Genomic DNA, 24,044 nt, shown 5'->3' with positions numbered 1-24,044 from the left:
GTTTTTTCGATGCGGTATTCGACGTTTGTTTTGTCGTCCGCGTACGTTTGTCTTCGGCGACAATTCTCGCTAGGCTCTCGGCCACGATTTTGTCCGTCGAGGGCTCTGGTGTCGACGTTGTGTGCGTTGCGCGTTGTACCTCGACGGTCGCTCTATGGAGCGTTGCGTCGGATGTTTTTGGGGTAGCGCCCGTGTTAGATGGAAGCCCAATCGCTGGTCGCGGCTGCGTTTGCGGGTGGGGCTTGTGACCTTTACGGTCTGCGGTAGACGCCGGAGTGCCCTGCGTCCCCTTCGGCGCTGATGGATCCTTCGTTCTCGACGAAGAAGAGCCGTGGGTAGTGTGTTTAGCCTTATGGGGCTTGTGTGCGTCCTTGTCGCCGGGGTGTTCATCCCCATAAGCAGGGCGTGAGCCGAGCCCGTCGGGGCCGGGGACGGACGACGAGGAGCGGGAGCGCTCCTTCTGGGGGTTCATGACTTCCGTAACGGACGTCGAGTTATCGCACTCCTCGTCACTTTCAGTAACAGCGGCAGCGGGTGAGGAAACTGACTTCGACATCGCGTAGTCCGCCCACCTCTTAACCCTACGTTCTTTAAGAGTCCTGGGTTTTAAGAGCTTGCAGGCTGCGCAGCTGTTCTCTATGTGATCGAGGGGTAAGCAACGATTACAGAGCTTGTGCTTATCTTTCCAAGTATATTTGCCCCTGCAGCGTGGGCAAAACTTAAATGGTGTCCTCTCCATAGCTGAGGCAATAATAGCTGGCGATAACAACCCCAAGGGAAAGAAAAGGGAGAAAGAAAGACATTCTCAAAGAGAAGAGACCAAGTTCTAACCCCCACTCTCCCTACTGTAAGTTGGCCGTCGAGGCCAGGCCACGTGTTCGGCAGCGCCGAAGGATCTCCTCCGCTCTTCCTCTCCGTCGAAAATCAGTTCGGCGGAGAAACAGCTTCACAGCTAACGTCGAGGGGGAGGGATCGTTATCAGTATATTAAGTTATGACAAAAGGACCGAGGTCCGTGGTAAGTATAGCAATGTCTCTCTAGGAGCTCCGCGAAAGGCGACCAGAAACTGGGCGGAAAAAAACAATCTGAGGGACCTCGACGCGTGAGGGATTGTGGGTACAACGCACGTCACTATAGGGATAGTGTACAGACACGCCTTGTCGACGTCCCCTTTTCGACTACGAAAAACAAAATGCAATACTCCGCAGTGACCACTGGATGTCGGACCTATGCACAGCATGTGATTCTAAGCAGATTAACAAACATCAGAAACTAAGTAACGGAGTGGTCCAGGGAAAGAACGTAGCCAATTCAAAAGTCTCAGTGAAAGGTGCACTCTTTGAAACTAAAGGGTGAACAAACAGCAAGAGTGAAAGTGAATAATGAACGTTAAGTTGAAGTGGTCCTGCAGTGGTGTGTGACAAAACACACAAACATTCAAAAGACTTCAACATCTGTGGAAGGGATCCCCTTGCAACTTTGTGTGAGCTGTATCGTGAGAGGTCTGATACCGGCAGAGGGGGACCTACGAGAACTGTGTGGTGAAAAATCTGAGCACGGCAGAGAGGGACCTTTGTGAACATTTTGGTTGAAATATTATTTTGGAAGTCAAAGAAAGGAACTTTAAAACGTGGAAGGCAAGGCGGGCCTCGATCCACGGTTTTGAACTGCGTACTGTTTTGGAAGCCGAGCCACAGTGTGTAATCCTGCCTACAAGGATCGCCTTACCCCGTGAGGCCTAACATGGGGACGAGAGCTGGTTCAGCCACATTATCATTTGAACACTGACGTTTCCTTTTGCATACATTTTCTCCTTTTTACACTTTTTGTACAAGAGATAAGGCTGGCATTAGGTTTTTGTTAGCATATGCCATTTTGATTTGACAGACTGCACTAGGACCGTTTTATTTATCGTTTCATGGTCGAGGCTATTCCCATCTTAATTATAGGGCAGAATAGGAGTTTCTCCAACCCCAACATTTTCAATAAAGGTTTTACAAACTGTATCCATTGTATCAGTGTCAATACTTGTGATACCATGCCTTCCCTACACTACCTACACAGGCATTGACAGCAGTGGAGGGAAAAGGTATGCACATTTTCTGAATAGAGACTTGCCTATGGAATGCTCTCGTCAGAAACCGGATGCATAATGTTGCGATTTGTCTTCTATTGTCGTCAACTGGGGAGTGCTTGATTTGCCTCAAAATCTGAACCTCCCTGAAATAAGGCTTTTACTTTAATTGATGTAATTATATAGGGCTGACCTTATGCAGGAAATTAGTGCAACACTCTGGTAATGTGCCGGCAAGAGCCGAACCTACCAAATGAGATGGATCCTCTTAGCAGCTGTGCTGCAATTGTTCATACGATTTCTGTGTGGTAAAGTATGGTGTTGATTTTACTAATGAATACTTGATTGAGGTTTTTGTGGTATGGTAGGTGTTAGATGGGTGGGACTTTACAGCGTTTCATTTCTTGAAGTGGTATTTGATTTTGTAGTAGTTGGCTTTTACAGTGCTGGCGAAGATTTATTTTGTATGGTGTGACTCGATCTCAGGGCTGATGGATTTCTGGGTATCTTGTTAATGATCCAAGAGCACATTTCGACACAGTACCCAAGATCCACAAAAGGTTAGACCATCCTCTCGACATGCCAATTCTAGCTGGAATCCAATCATCCCTCTACCCCATCTCAACATGCCAATTTCTTCTTGAGATAAGCAATCCCGACTAAAAAAGATGTGGTACATTAAAAACACCACAGAAGGTATTAGGATTGTAAAAGGCATGCCATTTAACCCACAGAACAACATATGCATAAGCATAGACATTGAAGCTTTATATAGCAGCATACTGCAACAAGAACTGTAGTTTGGACAACGCTTGAAAGGATGCAGCCATCTCCTTCCTGAAGCTTCGAGTTCATTCATACAGTTGTGTACCAGAATGGCTTTCAAGGAAAACTGTGTTCAATTTAATTACGGGATGTGCCATGTCAAGCTCTACAGAAAGCCCACAGCAAGGATTATCTGTTCCACTACAATTATTTTCATTCTAGAGCACTCAGGAACAACTTGCCATTTGGGCAGTTTCCGCATATACAACGCAGCAGCTCCCGGACATTGGAATATACGCACTAGGCTAAACATCTAAGCCAAAGATTATGTGAAAAAGGATAAACCCCGGAACATCATGAAAACAATCCAGTAAAAGTCATAAAGAATAGGGAGCCTTGCTGGAAAAAGAAATAGAGAAAGCTCCACAAGAAGACAGACTAGGTTTTGTGAATACATTTTCCACAAAGGGAAACAAAATTGAGAACAAGGTCCACAAACACTGGCATGCAATGAATACACATGAAACAAATATGGCACAACCCCTATTTGCATACAAAGAAAATGCAGCAATATTACAAACATTGATCAGAAGTGATATCAGGGGCAAAACTGCAAGCCATTTCCTTAAAGCTGGTTCAATGAATCAAACTTGATAGTGTCCACCCGCCAACACCCCAATTTCCCGTAGGTTTACAGCCCTTCCCATACTAGAGAAATGTACCTTCAGCAAGGGAACCATAGTTTTAGTGTTCAAACAGCAGAAATGGGCTTTCAAAAAAATATGTCATGAACCTTAATTGCACCAGAAACCAAGATTGGACCAAGTAATAGGGCACTTCCAGGTGTGCCTGGGGGAACCCTGTTATTCGGCGCAAACATTTATTTTGAACCACCATCAGAGGAGGTCAATTCGAAGAGTCCCATATCTCATGTCCGTATAAAGTCATAGAAGGGACCTTAACCCCAAATACCTCCAGGCACTTATCCAATCTGCGGACCCCACACTTATGATAAAATCTTACAAGACCACCTAGACTCAAGGAAGCACTTTTGGTAGTTTTCTTTATTTGTTTTACCAAACTGTCATTATTGGAAAAAAGTAATCCCAAATTTTAGTACAAATCCACCACCTCTTCCACCGTGTCCATTTTCAAGTTATTCAAATACCAACCATACCACTTTTCCCCAGGAACATCATTTTTGTTTTCAGCAAATTTAATTTCAATCTGTGCATACCAAAATAGTACTTTGCATATAAAAGGCCCTTTTGGGGCCCTGCCGGAGTTAAATTCAGTAGCACCATCATCTGTGTGATATAGAAAGACTATGCACATTGTGCAACAGTTACAAATGAAGGACTTGTGTTTTAGGTCTCTAAGCAATAAGGCTTATAATTAAAATTATAGAAAGACTACCTCCACAATGAGCCAGGATAGTACAACTCTTTCCTTTAATAAAATAACGATAAGCTACACTATAGAAAAGACTATGTACACATGCCTGTTAGGTAGGTATGCATGAATTGGATTGTGCAAGGGGTGGGATACCTTATTTCTCGCTAAAGTCCCCTCTATTTTAGAAGAATCCTTGTCACGCATACTAATTCAACTAGTCATGCTAATGAAAAATATCTGAATTGTACTGATTGACTATACAGGGAACTGCACATGCAAGTCTATGGTATGCCCACCTTTGTGTGCTAGAATATAGAGCATATGACAGAGTTCAAAACAGATGATGTGCAATTTTTTTGTTATAAAACGGCATTGGTGTCCTAGTATGGCCAAAGTTGCAACACAAGCGGAGGGCTTTCTTCATTGTGTTTCTGTCTTGAGAAGGTGCCCGATTTATTTGCTTTCTGATGTTCTGTATATTGACGTTGAGGCCGAGTGCAAAGGGTACCAATTCATTTCGACTCACTCTTCCAAGGGTTGAAGAGGACAGTGAATGCATGGCATTTTGTGTCAAGATTGTTGACTAAAGAGTATGTAAGGGTGATGCGGTCTGGTGTATCAGAGAAGAGTGACTCTTCCAGAAAGGCTTTGGGGAAGGTTTTATATGATCTTGTGGTCATGTATGATGGTATAGGCGGATAGTTATTAGTGGTTGAGGTGGGTTGATGTGGAAGGCCATTTTGTGGTAGTTAGTCCAGTTTAGAAGGGTGAATAAAAAGGCAGGATAGAGTGGGGGGAGCTGAAATACCAACGTCCAAGGTATTTGCTTTGGAATGGGCAGGTGAACTGAGGTGTAAAGTGAGGTTGAGAGAGAAGGCGACGTTGGGCAGGCTGTCATGTGTTTGGGGGATGGGGTGTTGAACTCTCAATGGTGCATGCTAGTCTTTGTGATGGAGGACAAAAACAAAAGGTTGAAAAGATCTGTGAAGAGGATTTGTTGTGGCCTGTAGGTGGTAAGATATGGGGTGTGGCAGACAGGCATTCAAAAGTGGGGGTCAGGGGATATAAGAGATTATAGGGATAAAGCAAGCTGCAGCAGCTACGAATTTAGGCTGGTCGATAGCATCAAACTACTATCAATTGGTAAAAGATATAATACCACCTTTAGTAAAAGAAGGAAGAGTGTGCATCCGTCTTGTGGATGCATTACTCATGATGGGTAATGCAGGAGTAGCATACCTAATGGTGCAAAGGTCTTTCACCTAACCCCGTATTTTGTAACGCCTACCCATAAATGTAAATCATGCCGTCACTCTAGCTTCACCTTTTTAGAACCTCGATTCTGTGAGAGTGGGCTCCACACAGTAAAATGGATGCTTCAGTTGCCATGGTGAGCTCTAGAAACTGGTCTCTGATGGGCCTTCCCTTTCCTCAGTTCTCAGGATTCCACCATGGCAATGCTTCTTGTAGGCTTGCTGTAAACAAAAACGACATCTTCCCATTCTCCCCGGCCTGAGGCCATTGGATTTTGAGATACTCCTGAGATGTGCTCATCTGTAAACAAGCACTAGTAACCAAATGACTGCAGGACACCATCATTCACAACAGTTGTGTTACAGTTCACATTGTTGAAGACTGGCATGTCTAGTAACGGGGGATTCTTTTCTGAAATTACATTATGCTTTCATTTAGGGAGTAGGGTCAGGGGTGCAGTGGAAGAGTGCATTGCCAACTTAGAATGTGTTTTCACTCCATCAGCCTATTTCCTAAATATATATATATTGTGTATGGTTTCTTAAGATTCCTAGTTAATGCAGTACCTGTTCAATCTTATTTATTGTTCTTTGGTTTTGCACAATATATCAGTGATGAGCCAACTATAGAGATAGGAGTATATGTTTGAGGCTTCATTATTTGTTGCTTGCTGCCACTAATATTTTTTTGGTGAAAACGCAAACTGCTTTTTATCCTTACAATTCATATCTTGTATAGGTAGTTAGACGATTACTGTGAAGGGAAGGCCGGAGACCTCTGGTATAAAATGGTATGCATCCCTTAGGTTATTTCTTTGCATCAATTCATCCAGCAGCAAAGCTAGGTGGCTCTTCAACCCCTCACCATCTCTATCGAGCATGCCTTCTCAGACTTTGTCTCTGCACTTGCCTCTTCCTTTTTCACTGCCTCATGGCCCCAATCTTGGATCTCCCTTTGGATCAGACAATTTACGAAGACCACTTGGCTACTGCTAACTTCCTGAAGCAAGTCCCCCTGCCATCCTCTCCTTGGCACCTACAAAGAAATCCTTCTGGCCCTCATGACTCCCTTGGAATGGTTCCATGTGAAAATCTCGCCAGCAAAACGGACGTTTTTACAGAATATTGCAGAAAAAAGGCTGTGGTGTGGTCTCCACAATCCATGTAATGGATACTCCAGGACCCCTTATACCGTTAAAGGGGAGCGGGGTACACCCCTGCAACCTCTGCTCCCGTTGTGCGGTATAATGAAGACACTTTTACTGGGTCACACCACGTCCTTTTTGCCACGAATTTTGTAAAAACTACAATTTTTTAGCAACTTTTTTACTGGATCTGGAAAATCAAACAATGCCAAACTCAACTTGTCTGGCCACTTCTATCCTCGTAAACTATCATCTAACCTAAGGGCAAGCTGGCCACAGTCATGCCAGAGCCTTCTCTGCTTCTCACTCAGCTGAGTATTTTGCTGCGTCTCAAACATTTGCAAAATAAAGACACTGAATGTTCTCCTTTCCCTGGCTCATTCTAGACCCCCAAACCCATCATCCCCCTCATCATTCCCTCCCAGCACCCCCACTGAACTAGCACATATCATCTGTGCCACTCACCAATCCTAGACGTTTGCCAACCTTATTCACCACTGACAATGAATGAACTGACACTCTTTACCTGCTTCCCCTTCCTCCTCTTTCACCTACTCTCTGCTTCTGGCAGATTCCCAACTTGCTACCAGCATCCAATGCCCCACCCATTCTCCTCATTCTTTCACCTTGGTGATCTCACCCCATCCACGAAGGCCAACAACCTTTGGCTCTTCTTTTACAGTGAACTGAAGCTCCACCTGCGCTTTACATCGAATGGCATGGTGGTCACAATTAAACTCCTGAAAATAAAAACACTGAATATGTCCCACATCTCACCTTCTACTCCGCTCCACTGACACCCTGATTTCCACCCTTGTCGCCAGCAACCTTGACAGCTGCTGCAGCCTCCTCATGGGGCTTTCCTTCTATTTATTTGCTTCTTGTAATAATGTACTAAACTATGAAACCATCCCTCTTTAACTTCCCTCACCCACTTATCACATCCATGTAGGAAGGTTTACCATGCAGCATCACTCACTCCTAAATGTCTTCTTCTGGTCTTTAAATTCATTTTCTCATCTCCCAGCACTCACCGCCATACCCTGCTTAACCCCCCTGTTCAGCATCCAGTCTGCACTGCCTCCAGCTTCTGCCGCTTTACACCCGGCGCTCTATTACAGTGGCACTCTCCCTGAAATCAAGAACAACCAATGCATAGGCCTTTAAGATTTCTCTAAAGGCCTCTCCGATCTCTGGGGGGAGATCCTAAAACAACAATAGCATCATCCTCCCCCCTCAATCCCCAGTCCCGTCACACTACAGTTTATAAAAGTGTACATGTTGTATATTATATCACTGGCCATATGTGATGTACCAAAGGTTTCCCCTCCGCCACCTGCTTCAATGTCCATTCACATAGGTCACAGAAAATACATGAATCTTTCAGACAGTTCAAGGGTTTTATTATTATTTGGGGGCCTGCAGTGGTCCCTCTCTCGCTCTAGTCTGCCCACAAACCTCCTCACTAACCCAGGCGTCCGTAACCCTGGGTTAGTTTTAGTGATTGTTAACCCCTACAGTCTAAGATCTTCACTTATACTACAGATGGTTTCCCTAAATGAAGGCTGTCTTACCTCTTTCCGGGGCTAAACCTAAGGAGAGCTTGGGTTGTGCTTTGTACTTGCTCCAGTTTTATCAGGCTAGCTCAATCACGTACACTCACCTCTATTCCTCTACTCTTACGACCACTCCCTCCACTTCGTCCTCCTTCCAATCCTTCATCCCTCTGAAGTTTCACTCCTCGCCTCCACCCTTTGATGTAAACACTCCTCCCATTCCCCTCCCACACTCCTCCGCCCACTCCCATACTCCTCCGCCCACTCCCACACAAACACCCTTCTACCACTCAGCATCCTTCACTTCGCATTCACTACAGGCAGACCAATATAAGTGGGGCTGGTCCCAATATCAGAAAATCATCCACCACTTCCATATGTGTGAAGGCGCAGGTTTTGCACCCCTGCTGACAGACAGAAAGGTCTCTGTCAAAGGCCCAGAATATCATTTCCACTGTAAAGTGAACTGCCTTACTTGTTTACCCATGGTTATCTACTTAGGTCCACAAATCCTTTTCTATAATGAGCAGAGTGAAAGCTTGGATGGACAGAAAATTAGCCTTGAACTCGATCTACCGAAAAGATGCTGTGAATCTCTAGCTGATGAATGGTTGCACCCCATCCATATACTAGGGAATCCATGGTCAGAGTAGCCTGTGGGTATGTAACACAGAATGGGAGTTCTTGCATCAGACTGCTTGCGGGTGACAAACAAAGATGACCATTTTGAACTGAAACATTTTGATGTGTTAGGTTAACATGCTTTTATACTGCGCCAAATGACCTTAGTAGTATGACAGCAGCTAGGCTTGTCCGTCGAGTGGCATAATGCCTCCCCCCGACCCCCTGCAAACTCCAAACAGTGCTATCTAGACCGTAGACTAATGGAAGGAAGAAAATGGGCAAGGGGAAGATGAAAGACTATCAAAGCGTAAAATAAACGCTACAAAAACAGGGATGGAAGGATGCAGTGGGGGTGGGGAACGATGTTTTGTGATAGCATGGGCGAGTGTCAGTCCTGTTAGATGGACCGTGGTTCTGCAAATGGGAGGCGTTGGGGATGTCTGAAAGTGATGCGATAGTTGGCTTGTATTTACAAAGCACCTTTGGAGAATGAGAAGTTAGTACACAATATAATGTTGGATGCATGTGGGGCTCGAATGTGTGCTCAGGCCATCCTGGAAGTTTTGGTGGGCACTTCTACAATTGTACCAAAGGTCAAACTCCGGAATGTTCATTCTTTAGGTGTCAAGCCTGAGCCAAAAGTGGGTATGTCAATGACAGACTGTGCATGAAGGTAAATATTGGTAACAGAAGGTAAGGGAATGGAGTGGTCAAATTCAAAAGGTCTGGCACCTTGCTGTCAAAAAGATGAGTGTGTTCCACGTCATGTGCTAGACTTTATTTTATCGCACAGTGAGACAGGGTGGTGCCTAACTTCTATTGCAAGAAGGTATAACCTAAACTCCCTATGCAACAAGTGCTCATTAGATTATGTGAAAGCCAAAGGTGGATGTGTGACAAAACAGGGCTGGCAAGGAGAGAAGGGTCAGATGTCTGTCCATCTGTTATTTTACAATGCTTTGTCTGCTACAGTGAGGCTATTAAATATAAGGGCTCCCGGCTAAACCCTGCTCTACCCAGGTGGGTTAATAATGACACAGACAAATGATCAGGGTCACTGAACCCGGTGCACACTCCTCTAACGATTTTCACACAATGATCAACATTATTGAGGATTATTCAAACAAGATCAAAACTTCAGCATAGACGAAATATTTTCCTTTTTTTTTATCCAATGATTGCATGTGAAATTGGTACAGTTTCGCAGAGGTGGTGTGCGTGAAAAATGCAATCAGCAGTGCTCATTCATGATGTTTTCAATAAAGAGAACAAGTGGGTATCTTTTTGTTAACTCTCCCTTACAGCCGTTCATTTATTTCGACCTACGCCCTATAGAATTGGCGATTGATCTGTTGGCTCACTTTACCTGGTTCTACTCACGGTGTTGCCCAACAATGACACATGTTAACCAGGGTGTTCATCCTAGTAGGAGAGTTTGGTCTTCCACCTTCAACAACAAACCCTCAGCTCTCAAACCAGGCGCCCACATTAAGGGATGACAGCACAAGCCTGATCCAGTTCCTGGCATCTGTGTGACACAGGGTTTCCTTTATCCATATATTCTGCACACTGAGCACCATTGCACTACTTGAGGAAGAGCTCACGTACTATGATGCAAACCCAAAGTTCCGGGATGACCTGGGCATAGCCTGCCACACAATATTATTTTCTTTTCCCTCCAGAGTACTGCTATGGAGTGTAAGATATATTCTAATTGTACCAAACCCTAATATATAAACTGCTTTTACGCTTTCATTTTCCACTCCAGCTTATTTTCCTGGCATCCTGAGGCATAGGAGGGCAGCAAAGCGGAGATAGCGTCTCTGCTTTGCTTTCCTCCTCCATCTCAGAAGAGCAGTTCATTTTATAACTGCATGGGATTTTCATGCAGGCATAAACTAATGAATTCCAATAGAATGCGCCTCACATTGGCACCTTCTAGCGAGTAGGGAGATTGCATTGGAATCCATTATAAAACACTGCCTGCAAAGTGTATTTGCAGGCAGTGTTTAAAATATCTCAAAGCTGAGTGTAAAACAGAAGAGTAAAGGTCGATGAAACCTTGTTTTACTGTTTAGTTTTACTCACGGCCTTGAAAGTGACGGAAATAACACAAAATTACCCCACAACACAAGTGCAAATTCTGTTTTTTTTTAAATAACTCTCAGTGAGCTATCTAAAGGTGCATGACTTTCGAAATGTGCACAATTCTGTGATTAAACTATGGATACAAATAAAAATGACACTTTCCTATAACATTAAAAAATTAAAACATAGGATTTTTTCAGCTTGCTATATTTTTCAAGTAAATCAAGATGGGAACTTGTGCGGGCACCTTTGGCAATTTACGAATTAAGAATGTTAGCATCCTTAAAAAAATAAAAAAAAAAAAAAACCATGGGCATTGTAGCGGCGCAATTGGAAACATTTTAGGATAGACAAAACCAGTCAAGTCAACAAAGTACGATTTTTCCTACAATACCTTCCTTGGGAATTCATGTCCTATAGCTGTTAAACCGAAAACAAAATGTTCACTCTACTTCCACTGGAGTGGACCAGGGGTCAAGTTTTCCTATTTGAATTTGTAAGGGCTGCTTTAAGCCTAAGCGAGTTGTCTCACTTCCATTGATTTACAGCTGAAATTTTGAGGCAATGTTGACAGTTGTTTGGCCACCATAGAGGCAGAACATGATCTAGGTTTTACACACTGCAAGGTTGCAGATGTAAGGCTCCGACACAAAGGTCACATAGTTGTGGTTATAAACTTGTATTAATCAGTAAAAGGGTTGGAAAACTGCCTCTCTGTCTCCAAAGTTAACAGGGGTTTCCCTGCCTCATAAGTCTATGGAAACTGTCAGGATGTCAAACAAATAGTCAGTCACTGTCGTGTCCAAAAACCATGCTTCTGACCATGACACTAATAACTTGAAATCTAATGTGCAAAGACGATCTTTCCAGAACCTAACGTGATAATGACAGTTCTTGCCAACAGAAAAGTTCCCAATTTTAATATAATAAAAGTTCCTTTCCCACAATGTATAAGTCCAATGCTCAGGGGGTTAGCTCCTTTCCCCTGGATTCCTTCTAGTTTTACTTTAGGAGCTGGTCTGCTCCTTATGTCCTTTCCTTTATCTTCTCGGGTCCCAGACCCCATGCCTTCTTGAATGAACTTCAGTGCGTTCTTGGATTATCATATGGGTATGAGTCCCAGACTCGCAATGCTGTATTATACAAGCTAGGTGCATTCTCCTGCCAAGTGTATATTTTCTTCTTATTGGTTTCTTTTGCTTTCATGTCCCAGACTCTCTTATTCTTTGGTTCTCATGTGGGTGCAGAGCCCAGACTGGCAATACCTTGGTTTACTCTCCTGCCAATGTTTCCTTCTGTGCTGCCTCCATTTCTCTCAGGGTTCGAGGCCCTCTTGTTCTCCGACTCTCATATGGGTGCGGCTCCAAGACTCACAATAATGTCTTGTGTCTGCTTGGTTTACCCTCCTGCCAAGCATACAAGTATTTATTTCAATCTTTCGTATTCCCAGGCCCTTTTATCTCGTGTTCTAGCACTCGGTCTGCCCGCGTACCTGTTTGTGTGGTTCGCGTGTTCGGAGTTATGGTGCTCCGCTGTTAGGCTTCGGTAGCGTTCGGGTGCTCTCTCGGGTCGGCGATGACTTCGCCGTATGCCCCTTCTTTCTTCTGGTTCAGTTTCTCCTGTGGCAGCTTCATCCTGGGCTTTCTCGCTCTTCCATATTGGCGACTCCGCAACCAGGAAGGATGGCTGTCTTTCCTCCTCTCTTGCGACAGTGTCTGGTCCTTTCAGCCTCCTCTGCCCGCCAAGCCCGAAGGCTTGTTGGCCTTTCATTCCTTCTGGAGAAAACTCTTTTGGGGTTCCTCCAGAAGAGCTGGGCCCTTTGTTAGCATCCAAAGGTTTGCTGTCTCGCAGATAGGAAAACTGGTCCACAACCCCCTCTCTGGCAGCACAGAGTCCCTCTTCCAGGCTCCTCCAGGGAGGGTTTGACACTTCCTGGATTCCCTACTCTATTTCTACTACTGCTGGACCAACAGAAAATCGGTAACCACTAGACTGTTCAATATGGTTCCCATAGGTAATCTTCAGGCTTCTGCACTTCTCCCTCATCACAGTAATGATCTTATGGCTCCCTTGTGAGTCACTGTGGAACTTCTTCATCTCAGTACTGGGAAAGGGTTTCTCCACTTAGGTCATTCCTTTTCCTCCTTGTCCCAGTACATTCTAGGGGAACGGTAAATTGACAATAACTCAAGAGCCTATAAGGGAAGGGGTTGTTTTTAGGGTTATAAGAAGGGGATACCACGTTCTTAGGAGATGGTCATCCCTAATCCCACAAGGGGCTTCCATTCCCATGAGATCCTCCCCCCTGACACGACCCCCAGGGGGACTATTGCTCTGTGGATGCACCGCCCTGGGCCAGTGGGAAAGGTCTCCCCCTAGGGGAGAAGGGATGACATCCACAAATTTGTCACGAAACATAGGTAGAATATGTACATAACAAGGGAAGCATGCAAGCTATTCACTGGACAAAGATAAAACAGATAAAAATGTATGCATGGGATACATCTTGCTAGCAACTGAGAATTATTTATTTTATTTATTTTGCATATTTAAAGCGCTCACACAGCCCGGGGGCATCGAGGCGCTGTTTCAGGAATATGTCTTAGTTTTGTATTTATAACGTGCTTAATACCGAGAGGTATCTAAGCGCGGGCCCGGAGAATCGAACCTTTGTTGCTCCGTGTCGTCTTGTTTCCAAGGCGAGCACGTTGCCACTGAGCTATCCTCCTGGGACATTTATACAGTTATTTATACAGATGCTGGGGTACAGAGTTAAAGGCAGGCAGAGTAGGAAGTAATTAAGGGAGGAGGCCTACCAGGGATATAGCAATAAGTATTGGACTATGTTTTCTTTAAAAAGTAGTTTTGTTAGTTCATTTGTGAATTGCAGTAAAGGGGGCAGGGCAACAGCCTAATACTTCAAGAAGGTAATTTATTCCAGAGCCTGGATGACTCGCAGGATCAAGCAAGTTTCTCTTCCTCGCACTTCTAGGTTTCTTGCTTGTGAGGTTGTTGCTCCTGGTGATGCAGTGGCTTTCTAACGTGATATGTTGTTTTGGCAAGGTAGGGAGGTGTGAAGGGGTGGCCAGGGCAATTCCCTGATGGTGAAAGTGGCGAATTCGCTCCAGTGAACTTGTGCTGTGAGGTGTTGGCAGTTTTTCAGGTGTGCCTAGGTGGGGTTGGGCTATACATGTCCCTGCAAGGTGGTAAGTCCTCCTGGGTGGGAGAGGATCAATAACTAGACAACAGTTCTGAAATCATTGACTGGGTTGCGGTCTTTAATGGCATAACCACGGTATAGTTAAGGGTCTCAAGAACAATGCATGTGCGACGTAAAATGAATCCCAAAACGACAGAGCAAAAGGACTGCAAAGGTGAGGTCAGAAGAGGTCAAGATGACAATCAGTGCAGGCATACTACTAGAGATTATCTGTAGCAGATGATGCTGAGAAAATAAAAAGAAGAATGTGTTCTACTATAGGGAATACCAAATTAAGGATTTGCAGGTGGCAGCAGAATCTATATTTTAGAAGCGGAGCTGTCCATAGCAATAGCTGTACCAAGCACCTCTTCTATGGACTTTAAAAAGGAGTCAAATTCAGACTTAGCTGCAGGCAAGCGGAGACTCAAATGGATGCAGGAGTAGCAGGTTTAGTAAATTCAATGAAAGTGCAAAATCAAAGGACAAGGTTCAATAGTCAAATTATGATTGCACTCACTGTACAACACAGAATGCTTTTAAACTATCAAGTCTGAAGCAGTGCACTCTTCTGTGCCATTCCCCCACAAGCTGCCCTCTTACCTCTTCCAAAGGTGTGATGGATGAGCTCTCTCCGCCATAGTAGGGATTCCGGTCCATGTGAAGGACCTTCTTCCCATTCACAGACATTATGCCAGAAAGGATGCATTCCTAAGGAGACAAAAAGAGCACAGAACTAGTTAAGCAAAGTGAAGGGTGGTGGCATGTGTCAAGTGGGTGGAGACCCAAGTATTAATGCCCTTAGCTGATAGCCAGGAATGCGAAGCAGAAGATCTATCTTTTTATAATTTACCTGTCCTGCTAATGCATGAAAGGCAGTAAAGGAATTAACTGGGATCAAAAAACAAAGAGGGGTGAACAAGAGCCAAAGGATATCATAGTCGGCTTCAGTGACAGAAAAAAACTATCAGCCATGGCCTGATCCTATAAAAAATGTTCTGATGTTGCAATGATGTCAGTACCATAACACCCGTGAGCACGGCTTGCAAATCTCACTCTATTATTGACTTTATGGCAGCAAGAAAGGGCTGGTTTACTGATCATTAGCATGCACAAATGAGTATTCAGGCCATCTAAAAGGCTTAAAGCAAGCCATAACATGCTGTCATAATGTGAACAATACAGCGACATGCAGTGTGCGACCCGAAGTCCACTGACTCGCTGGAACGACCTAATGGGAAGGCTGTTAATCAGCTGACAGCTATTCAAATTGTATGATGCAACAATTTAATTAGGTTAAGATGCTCAGAGACATAAATTGAATGCAAAGAACAGTTAATATAAATGTTAATGTATTTGTCATTTAAAACCATCTATAATGCAAAGTTTTTACAAGCTGTACAATTGCTGACAAAAACCAACTGGTGCATGCGTTTCACCCTCCGGTGGTTTTGCCAAGACAATTCCAACAAATTAAATGTCCAACTTGGACACACTATTGCACATTTTTACTTTGATTATTCACCTATTTATAGATGTATCGGGTCATCATCACTATGCTCCTAGGCCAATGCCAGCAAGAAGAGGTCTGCTTTATGATCATACTGTACCCACAGCCCATTCCCATTTTGACTACAGACCAATGCCAGCAAGAATAGCCAGCCATTGTTAATGTGCCAGACTGCCATTTCACTCACTCTACAAACCCCCCTTCTCTCTATGCTTATGTTTTCCAAGCATGACTGCTCTGCTTGCCTACTTTTATATCTTCCACTCCCCTCTTATGCACCTCAACAAAACTCAATTTTGCAACACTTTTCAACCTACCCACATTCTCCGCCACCTCTGCTTTGACAGGACAATGTCAAAATAGCCCTCTTTAAATTCCTACTCCTTTTCTTTAAAAACATGCACGGTCGGCCTTCCAGCCCAGTACCTTGCGGATTGCATCCCTTTACTCGCCTACCCATAAACTCCGTTTCTTGACATTCATTAATAACTGTGCCCTTGGGCCTCCTCCCGCTTATGCCTCTCTGGATTGGAGTGCACTTTACCCTGACATCATAACAATCTCATCAGTGTAACTCTTTAAAACGAGATTGATAGGGTCTCCTTAAGACACCAGTAGGTTCTAACACCAGCTCATTTACACACTCCACTGGACCTCCTAATCTATGCTGTGTGCCCACATAAATAAAGATCGCTCAAATGTAACCTGCTCTTATGTATTCTTCTATGAATTATGTCCTGCTCTCCAGGTCATGTCCATGATGCATGTTCCAAGGTTACCACTACGTCTTCTAGTCAAATTCCCTCATTATTAGGATGCCTTTTTTGTTTTTGTTTGTAAAGGCAGCGTGTCCTGGGAATGCGTACGCCCTCCTATTTATGGATACTATGTACATTGTTTAATGTTGAAATTATTTCCTCCTGTTCAAATACAAAACAAATACGAATTACCACAATGTGGTTTACAAATTAGGCTGTCATTTATCTGGGGGGGGAGGATCAAAACAAGAATCAGTGTCCAGATCATGTCAGAGAAGGTGCAGGGTGTGGCATTATTCTCTGCCTATTGTAGCAGGCCATCTGTGCCTTCATGGGTCTTACTCAACTAGCACAGCATGTCGCTTGAATGTGCTAGGTGTGTCTTCTCATTCCCTCTGGGGCCTCCCCTTCACAAGCACACGCCATTCATTGGTGACATTCCATTTGTGACATTCCAGATCTCCGTTACTATCTCTTGATAAATCTGTGCTGCTTGGACGGACCAACAGACTAAGATACCCTCCTCCGGGTGGACTACTGGCTAACAAAGGATGGATCCTGTAGAATCCTAGAGTTGCCAGCTCAGCTGGGAAAGGGACCCAGAATCCTAAAATGTAATTTAATGTAAAGTGGTCTTGTACAGTGCCCCGCTGCGCAAGGCTCTGTAAGAAAGGAGGCCAGGGTGTGTTGTCGGATAGCGGGAAGGAAGATGTAGAAACATTTGGTGTTGACAGACGATTGTCGGAAGTACCCGTTACCTGTGTATTGAAATTAAAATATCTAGGTTTGTGTTTGGTACCCGCTGTAGCCAGATGGGCAGCCCGCAGATTGTGGAGTGCAAAAGGAGGTCGCCTGTAGGAGTGTGGGAGGTGTAAGAATGCAAGATTTCAGTAGTGCCGGAGTCAGTTGAGTGTTGAGGGGTGTGAAGAGTATGGTTCAGGATGTTGTCACTTCCTGGCTCTTGGTGGTAGATTGCTCTGAGATTAAATGTGTGGACCATTGCCACGCAGGAGTAGTTTGAGTGAGCTTGGTTTTCGGCAGATGGTAGTGCCAAGAGTTTTGAAAAATGATTTCCGTAAATTAGCCCAAGTTTCTGATGCACAGTTTTTAGTCAGTTGCTATTATTTTTCTTTTCTTTCAAAGTGGTTGGTGGAAAAGCCAAGTCTTCAGGTGGTTCTCCTCCAGGCAGAGGGGTTTCGGTAGGGTGTTCCACAGTTTTGTGGCCAGAACTGAAAAAGAGGATCCTCCTTTCTATTTCGTATTGATGTTGGGGACTACTACTAGTGCAGCATTGATGGACTTAAGTGTTCTGGAAGGAGCGTAGTGTGGAAAACTACTTCTGAAGGAGGAAGGGCCTTCCTCCGTGGGATGAACGATGGGTGAAGCACAAGATTTTGAAATTAACCCTTTTTGTTGATGGATAGCCAGTGGAGAGTACGTAATTCTGGTGTGATATGCACAAATCACTTTGTTTTGAGAAGTAGTCTTGTCGCTGCAGATTGAACTCTTCGACGTTTCCTCATTAGGTTATCTAGGAGTCCGATAGAGGCTGTTGGCATAGTCTACTTTGGATAGTAGTAGAGAAATTATGACCATGGCCCAGTGGGTGAATGTTAAGTAAGGTAAAATGTGGCGTACCAAGCACAGCTGGGCGGAACAGCTTCTGACAATTGTAAGGAACTCATGGTGGCAACAGTAAAGACAGACACAAGTGATCACAGTTCAAGGGTGTTTATTCAACTGTCAATGTAGGGTGGAAAAAGGCCTAACCTAAACCTAAATCTAAGATGAGAGCAAGCGTCAACCATCAAACGAAAAATAAGGCTGTCCTCATGGCATCTAGTCAAAGTAAAAAGGCCCATACTAAATAAAAAAATAAAAAATAAAAATTAAAAAAAAACACACACTATTGCCAAATCCTTACAACTAATTACAGAAAGAGTATGGGATAGGGTTTTCAATAAAGAAAGAAGTGTTCACAAATATGTCAGGATCCCATTGCCAGGGGTCGCCCTTCCCCACGTTTTCAGCAGGGGAAAAGGTGGGTCTCCTGAGCAGAGCACACTCTCAAGCTTTCCCAGCACGAGCCAACAGTTCCGCTCGAGCTATCAGGTTATTCGATGGTTAAGGACTCTTTTCAAATATAAAGTCTCTTGCCTTCGAGGTCCTGATAGTTTCAAACAAACAAACAAACACAAATGTTCTGTTCCTCGTATGGCTTTGGGTGACGGCTTCACCCCTGTGTCCCCCTCTTCTGGGTGCAGACCTCTCAGAGTCATACTAGACAGCTCAATGAAATAAGTTCTTTTCATATGGTAGTTAAGGTGATGATTTTCCACCCCTGGATCTCTCCCTCGGCCGGGCTCGGATCCCAGGTTTCTTCCTTTCTCCTTGTCTTGCAATACTTCTCGCTTTCACCAATCTCAATGGTTTAACCAGTTCAGGTTTTCTGACTTTGCCCCTCGTTGTCGTCTTCCCTCTTCCAGGTTCACTTTTGCCCACTGTTACAGTCAATTCACCACAGGACTTTAGACATCACCATTTCTCATTAGCATCCCTCTTCTGGGTTCACTCTTGTCAACCTACTGTTCATAAAGCTTTAGACTCTTACACTCACGATTCTTAATGTCTTTTCAAACAATGCACTGTGGGCTTCCCTCTGCCGGGTTCTCTCTTGTCTACACAATGTTCATGGGACTTTAGATTTCATCCCCACTTGTTAGCTTCCCTCCGACGGGTTCACTCTTGCCAACCTTTTCAACGCACTGTTAGTGCACTCTTCATACCATGCAGGATTTGTTTCCCTTAGTTTCCCAAGCATCTTCCGGTCAAAGACTTTCGACTGTACAGAGGATTTGACAAGACCCCCATATGGCCACTTTAACCCCCTTCCGCCTTTTGCTAAGGCCTTCTGGTTACTGTAGTTCACCAGCAGGGTAATCGCCTAGCGTTTCTCAAGTGAACAGCCACGTGGTGTTCAATTCTGCTATTTTGGCTTTCCCCTTTCCTTATATCAATAGTTCTTTGTTCATTCAAAGTTCTATTATCTGCTTGCTACTTTCATTCAACACAGGTTGTTTCTTTATCAGCTCTCCCGTGACTCACCGGCTGTGATGAACTGCTTTGCTTTCTTGTCTTTGGAGTCAAGGCCGTTACCATTGGGTCATGTGTCTCTCCTCGGCTTTGCTGTCAGCAGCGGAGGCTCCCGGGTACCGTTGACATCTGCTGCAACACATGCAATACATGCCGGCTATTGTTCAAAGTGTCACAATTCCTTTTCTTGAGGCTTCACGGGTCTCTGTCGATAAGGGCACGGTCACTCCCCTTGGTATATGCTCGACTCGCGTCGTCTTTCTCCTTCTCTTGAACTGCCGTGCTAAGTTAGCTTTCATGTTGTGCGGTCTGCCTTACTTGTCTTGTGCTCTCTTGCTCCACCCTTTATCCCTATGGGGATGGGAAAGGGCCGTCAGGTGTGTGCGAGTCTGGTCAATTGCCTGACTTTGCCTGACCCTTGTATTGGGACATGTCAGGTAAACAGTTTTAACATTAGTCCGGTTTTTTTAAAAAAAAAGAGGATGGGAAAAAGGTGTTGTATGGGATTGTAACCCTCGTACTAGAGGGGTTTGTAGTGATCTTGGAAGGATGGTTTTTGTAAGGTTTGTGGGAGCTGTAGTTATCAGTCATATTCGACTGGGTGTTCATAAAATGACAGAGGGATGGGATTGGTAGGATTTATGGAACAAACAGGGATAGCCGGGATTGTGAACTGAACAGAGAGGATTGTGGGAACAGTAGTGTTTTGCCAAGGTAGATTGGATGTTCGGGAAAGAATATTTATAGGGACATGAAGGAGAAGGCTGGGAGTATTTGGGTACGTAACAGAAAGACATGGATCCTGGGAGATGTAGTTTCCCACAGCGCTGGGGTATGGGTTCTTAAAGGGTTTACCATAGGTGGATGGTTTGTTGGTTTTGGATAAGGGAGATTTATTGGAAGGAGGGGGGGGGGGTAGATTTGGAATAACCAAAGAAAATCTCAGGGACTTTGTCCTCTTCTCCTTCTGCAGTGTAGTACTGCGTCTCACCTGGGGCATTCCCCCCCCCGAGCATAACCTTGGGCTCCCCTACCCAAGTGATCCTCCCTCGCTCATCCACCCCCAGCCCTCCCCTGGCTTCCTGAATAAGGGATTCCTGAGGTCTACTTGGGAGAATACCCTCAGGTTTCCTCACACAATGGCTTTGACCTGTGGATCAAGAGTGAGGGTGCTGTCCATTTTCGTTCCAAGATTTGTTACAATGGTTGACGGGCTTGGGCAGGATCCCATCTCATCAGACCCCAGGATTGTGGTGAAGTTAGAACCTGTAGGATTACTGAGCATCAGCTCGGTTTTGCTAGGGTTGTATTTTAGTTTGTTTGCCATTGTCCATGTGCCAACTTGTGCTAGGCAGATTTTAATGCATAGGGCGTTTGGTGATGGGTGGTTCACAAATGTATAGATTTTTTGTTTAACATCCATGTAGTTGTAAGGGTAGGTACCATATTTAGTGATGTCAAGTAAAGGTTTCATGTAGGCGAAGCTGGAAATTGGAGGCGCTCAAGATTGTGGTTTCTGTTCTACTCGCGAGGAAGGAGGTGATCCAGTGTAGAGCGGATTCTTAATGTCCGATTTAAAATAAAAAAGCGATAGCTTCCAGTTTATTTAGGAGGATCTTGTGACTGATGATGTCAAAAGTATCAGGATGAGTGCACTCCCGAGTTTTCATCTGCATTGTTTTAAGTGTATCCCAGATGGAGCACAGAGCCGATTCTGCACTCTTAGAAGGTCTAAAACTGTGCTGTGACTCATTCAAGAATTGTTTTATTTCGATCAAGTCCCAGAGTTGGCGATATATGAATCTTTACAGAAGTTTCCTGATGAAAGGAGTGTTTGAGATGGGGCGATAGCTGGCTGGGTGATATGGGTCCACTCTGGGCTTTTTGAGCAAAGGATTGATGTATGCAGATTTCAACTGAGCTGTCACTCTTCCAGTGCTGTTGGTGCCCATCTTCCTATCCCTCGTCAATGACGCCAAGTCTGGAGATTTCATGATTGATGTGGAAAGACTGGGGGTACATGGATCCTGAGGTGATCCGGATGGGTTGCACAAAGGAATTGTATCTTTTAGGTTCTCGGCAGACAAAAGGTGGAAAGACAAAGAGGATTTAGTGGTAGGTGTTGGTGGGATCTTGGTGGCATAGGGGTGGGAGCATCCTTTGTTTCCTTTGTTGTCAACGTGATCCTGGATGTCTAGGATATTTTAGTTGAAATATACAGCAATGTGGTCACAGAGCTCTTGTTTAGGCACAGGGGTTGAGTTACAGGCTCTTTTTTTTATTCTCTGGTGATCTTATACATTTCCCTTTTGCTGTAATTCACCGAATCAATGCGTTTGGAGTGGTCTGCTCTCTTTGCTTTCAGTATTTCAGCCCTGTAAAGGCCTAACTGTTGATGGTAGGTGAATTAGCTAGTGTGTAGATGTTTTTTTCTCCAAATATTCTCCAATTTCTGATTTTCTGTTTTTAAGTGAGGAATCTGGGGGTGAACCACTGGCTTGTTTATTTTTCTTTTTTGAGAGTTTGATTTTTTCTTGTTTCTTTTTAGGGGCAATGCAGTCAAACGCAGAAATAATCCAGCTGTGAATAAGGTGGAGTTTTGCATCCAATATTGTTGGTCCATTTGCAGATACGCAGATCTGGTTGCTTCTAGTCCTTCCACTAGAGAGTTGACGTGCATTTCTTTCCACGGTCTGGCCATAGTCGATGGTTCTTTCGAAGATCCTGCGAGGCATGGTGTCTCTGAATATTGTGAATGGGATAGGTAAGTGATCCCCCAGAGGAGATGCACTGGGAGGCAGACAGTGATTATGTTTTCTGTTTTCATTACAAAAAAGGCCACCCAGAGTGTGTCCAGCTATGTGGGTGGGACACTTTACCATCTGTTTGAGGTGTAATGCAGCAAGGTTTGCTCCAAGTGACTTTGTAATAGTGCTGTCTTCTTTCTCGAGCCAGATATTGAAATCTCAAAGTATAATTTAATTAATAATAAGCGGATGCTTGATGTAGCTGCGGGAGAGATGGAGCAGGTCGGAGCGAGCGTTTCAGAGTCTGGGATGGTGTTGACACTACAAAGGAACAAGAGCAATGCCACTTCCTCTCCTATTGCTGCAATTAGCACAGATGATCTTGAAGCCCGATTGGATACTCTTGTCGATATCTGGGGACTGGCCATCAGAGAGCCAAGTTTCTGTGATGAAGAGTATGTCTACCTGGTCTTTAGAGAGAAGACCAAAATAATATAAAATTATCCTAGGAGACAAAATGTGCATTGATCAGGAGACAACTTTTGCATGTTATTTATGGGTTGGTGTGGCTGCTTGGACCAGTGCTGTTGGGTGTGCAAGGTTGCTTTGCTTATTTTCCCAGGGCTCCACGATGAGGCTTTCAGATTCAAAGAGGCTTCGCAGGTCCTATTTGAGGTCTGGCACATCTTTGTTCCTGCTGCATGGTTGTGGTGGATGGTGCAGGGTGTCGAATGTTGAATGGAGTAATCTCTTACAGGGGCTGTGCCCTGCAACTTCTGCTGAGGCACTACAATGACAACAGTGCAAAGATATTAGCAGAAACGCCTTCTGGGAGCCACCAACATCTCAGGGTAAGCCCCTGGCAAAGTGCAGTGGCAGCAGAAGGGTTCAATGGAGACCGAGAGCATTGCGGTTTGAGAAGCAGGCAACGTCTTTGTTGAGCTGGCAGAACAAGACTGAAATGGCATCTTCCCTAGGGACCTCAATCAAACTGGGATCATTAGGAGGCAAACATTCTCACTTGGAAAAACACAATGTGATGAAAAAGAAACCTGAAAGCATGAGGTTTCTCAGCAAGAGAGTGGATATTGCATTTCTGATTTCCCAAGAAGTCACTGAGGGCAAATGACAAGGCTTCAATTCGAGGTGCCGTCCTAACCAGCCCAATAGTGTTACTCACTACCCTAGTATCATGAAAAGTACAGAAAGGACGATGACCATCGACACTTCCAATTGGCTATATGACTTCAGCAGCCGTCCCAGCTTAACAGCAGCATAGATATGATATGATATGCCATTTATAACGTGCCTATACACAAGTGTTTCAGTGAAACTCTTGGAAAAAGTCACCAAAAATTACTTTGTATGTTATGCCACAAATTCTGAAATAAAGACTCTTCCACGTACAAGCACACCATAGCTGTCACACCAGAGTTCATACTTAGTGACTTATGAAATGAATCCCGTTTCTCTTGAAATACATTTGTGTCCGTCTTTTGACTACATGGAAGTTGTGGACCAGGAAACCTGCCCAGATACGCATCACCCTCTCACCTTTCTAAACAGAAGTCTGAATTTCAGGATGTGGAGCTACCCAGCCCTGATAATCTCAATTCTTTATCGAGCATCACAACAAATGGAAAACAGCAGCGTGTGAGTGACTGTTTCCCGATGCAAAGTCTGAATTGAAGCCTGGCCATGGAGTGGACTCTGGTTTATATTAACAGCAAGGCCAGACAAGGTGCTGGTCTCATCAGTATACATCCGACCACTTCATGCTCACGACCTCATCCGAGACCTCCAGAAAGTGCCTTCAATAGCCAGCATGCAGCTACAA

The 24,044-nt window shown here is 44.4% G+C and overlaps 1 protein-coding gene across 1 annotated transcript in view; it reads right to left on the bottom strand.

Annotated features, from left to right (window-relative positions):
• The window catches only part of GDI1 (GDP dissociation inhibitor 1), a 268,309-nt gene that overhangs the window by 169,433 nt on the left and 74,832 nt on the right, over positions 1–24,044 (bottom strand). The window contains exon 2 of the mRNA XM_069645471.1: positions 14,703–14,810. Within this exon, the coding sequence (XP_069501572.1) occupies positions 14,703–14,810 (108 nt within the window). The remainder of the gene's footprint in view (positions 1–14,702; positions 14,811–24,044) is intronic.

The sequence above is a fragment of the Ambystoma mexicanum genome, chromosome 2p, assembly GCF_040938575.1.
Source record: "Ambystoma mexicanum isolate Mex_15411 chromosome 2p, UKY_AmexF1_1, whole genome shotgun sequence".
Lineage (NCBI taxonomy): Eukaryota > Metazoa > Chordata > Amphibia > Caudata > Ambystomatidae > Ambystoma > Ambystoma mexicanum.
This window is presented reverse-complemented; position numbering and strand designations above follow the sequence as displayed.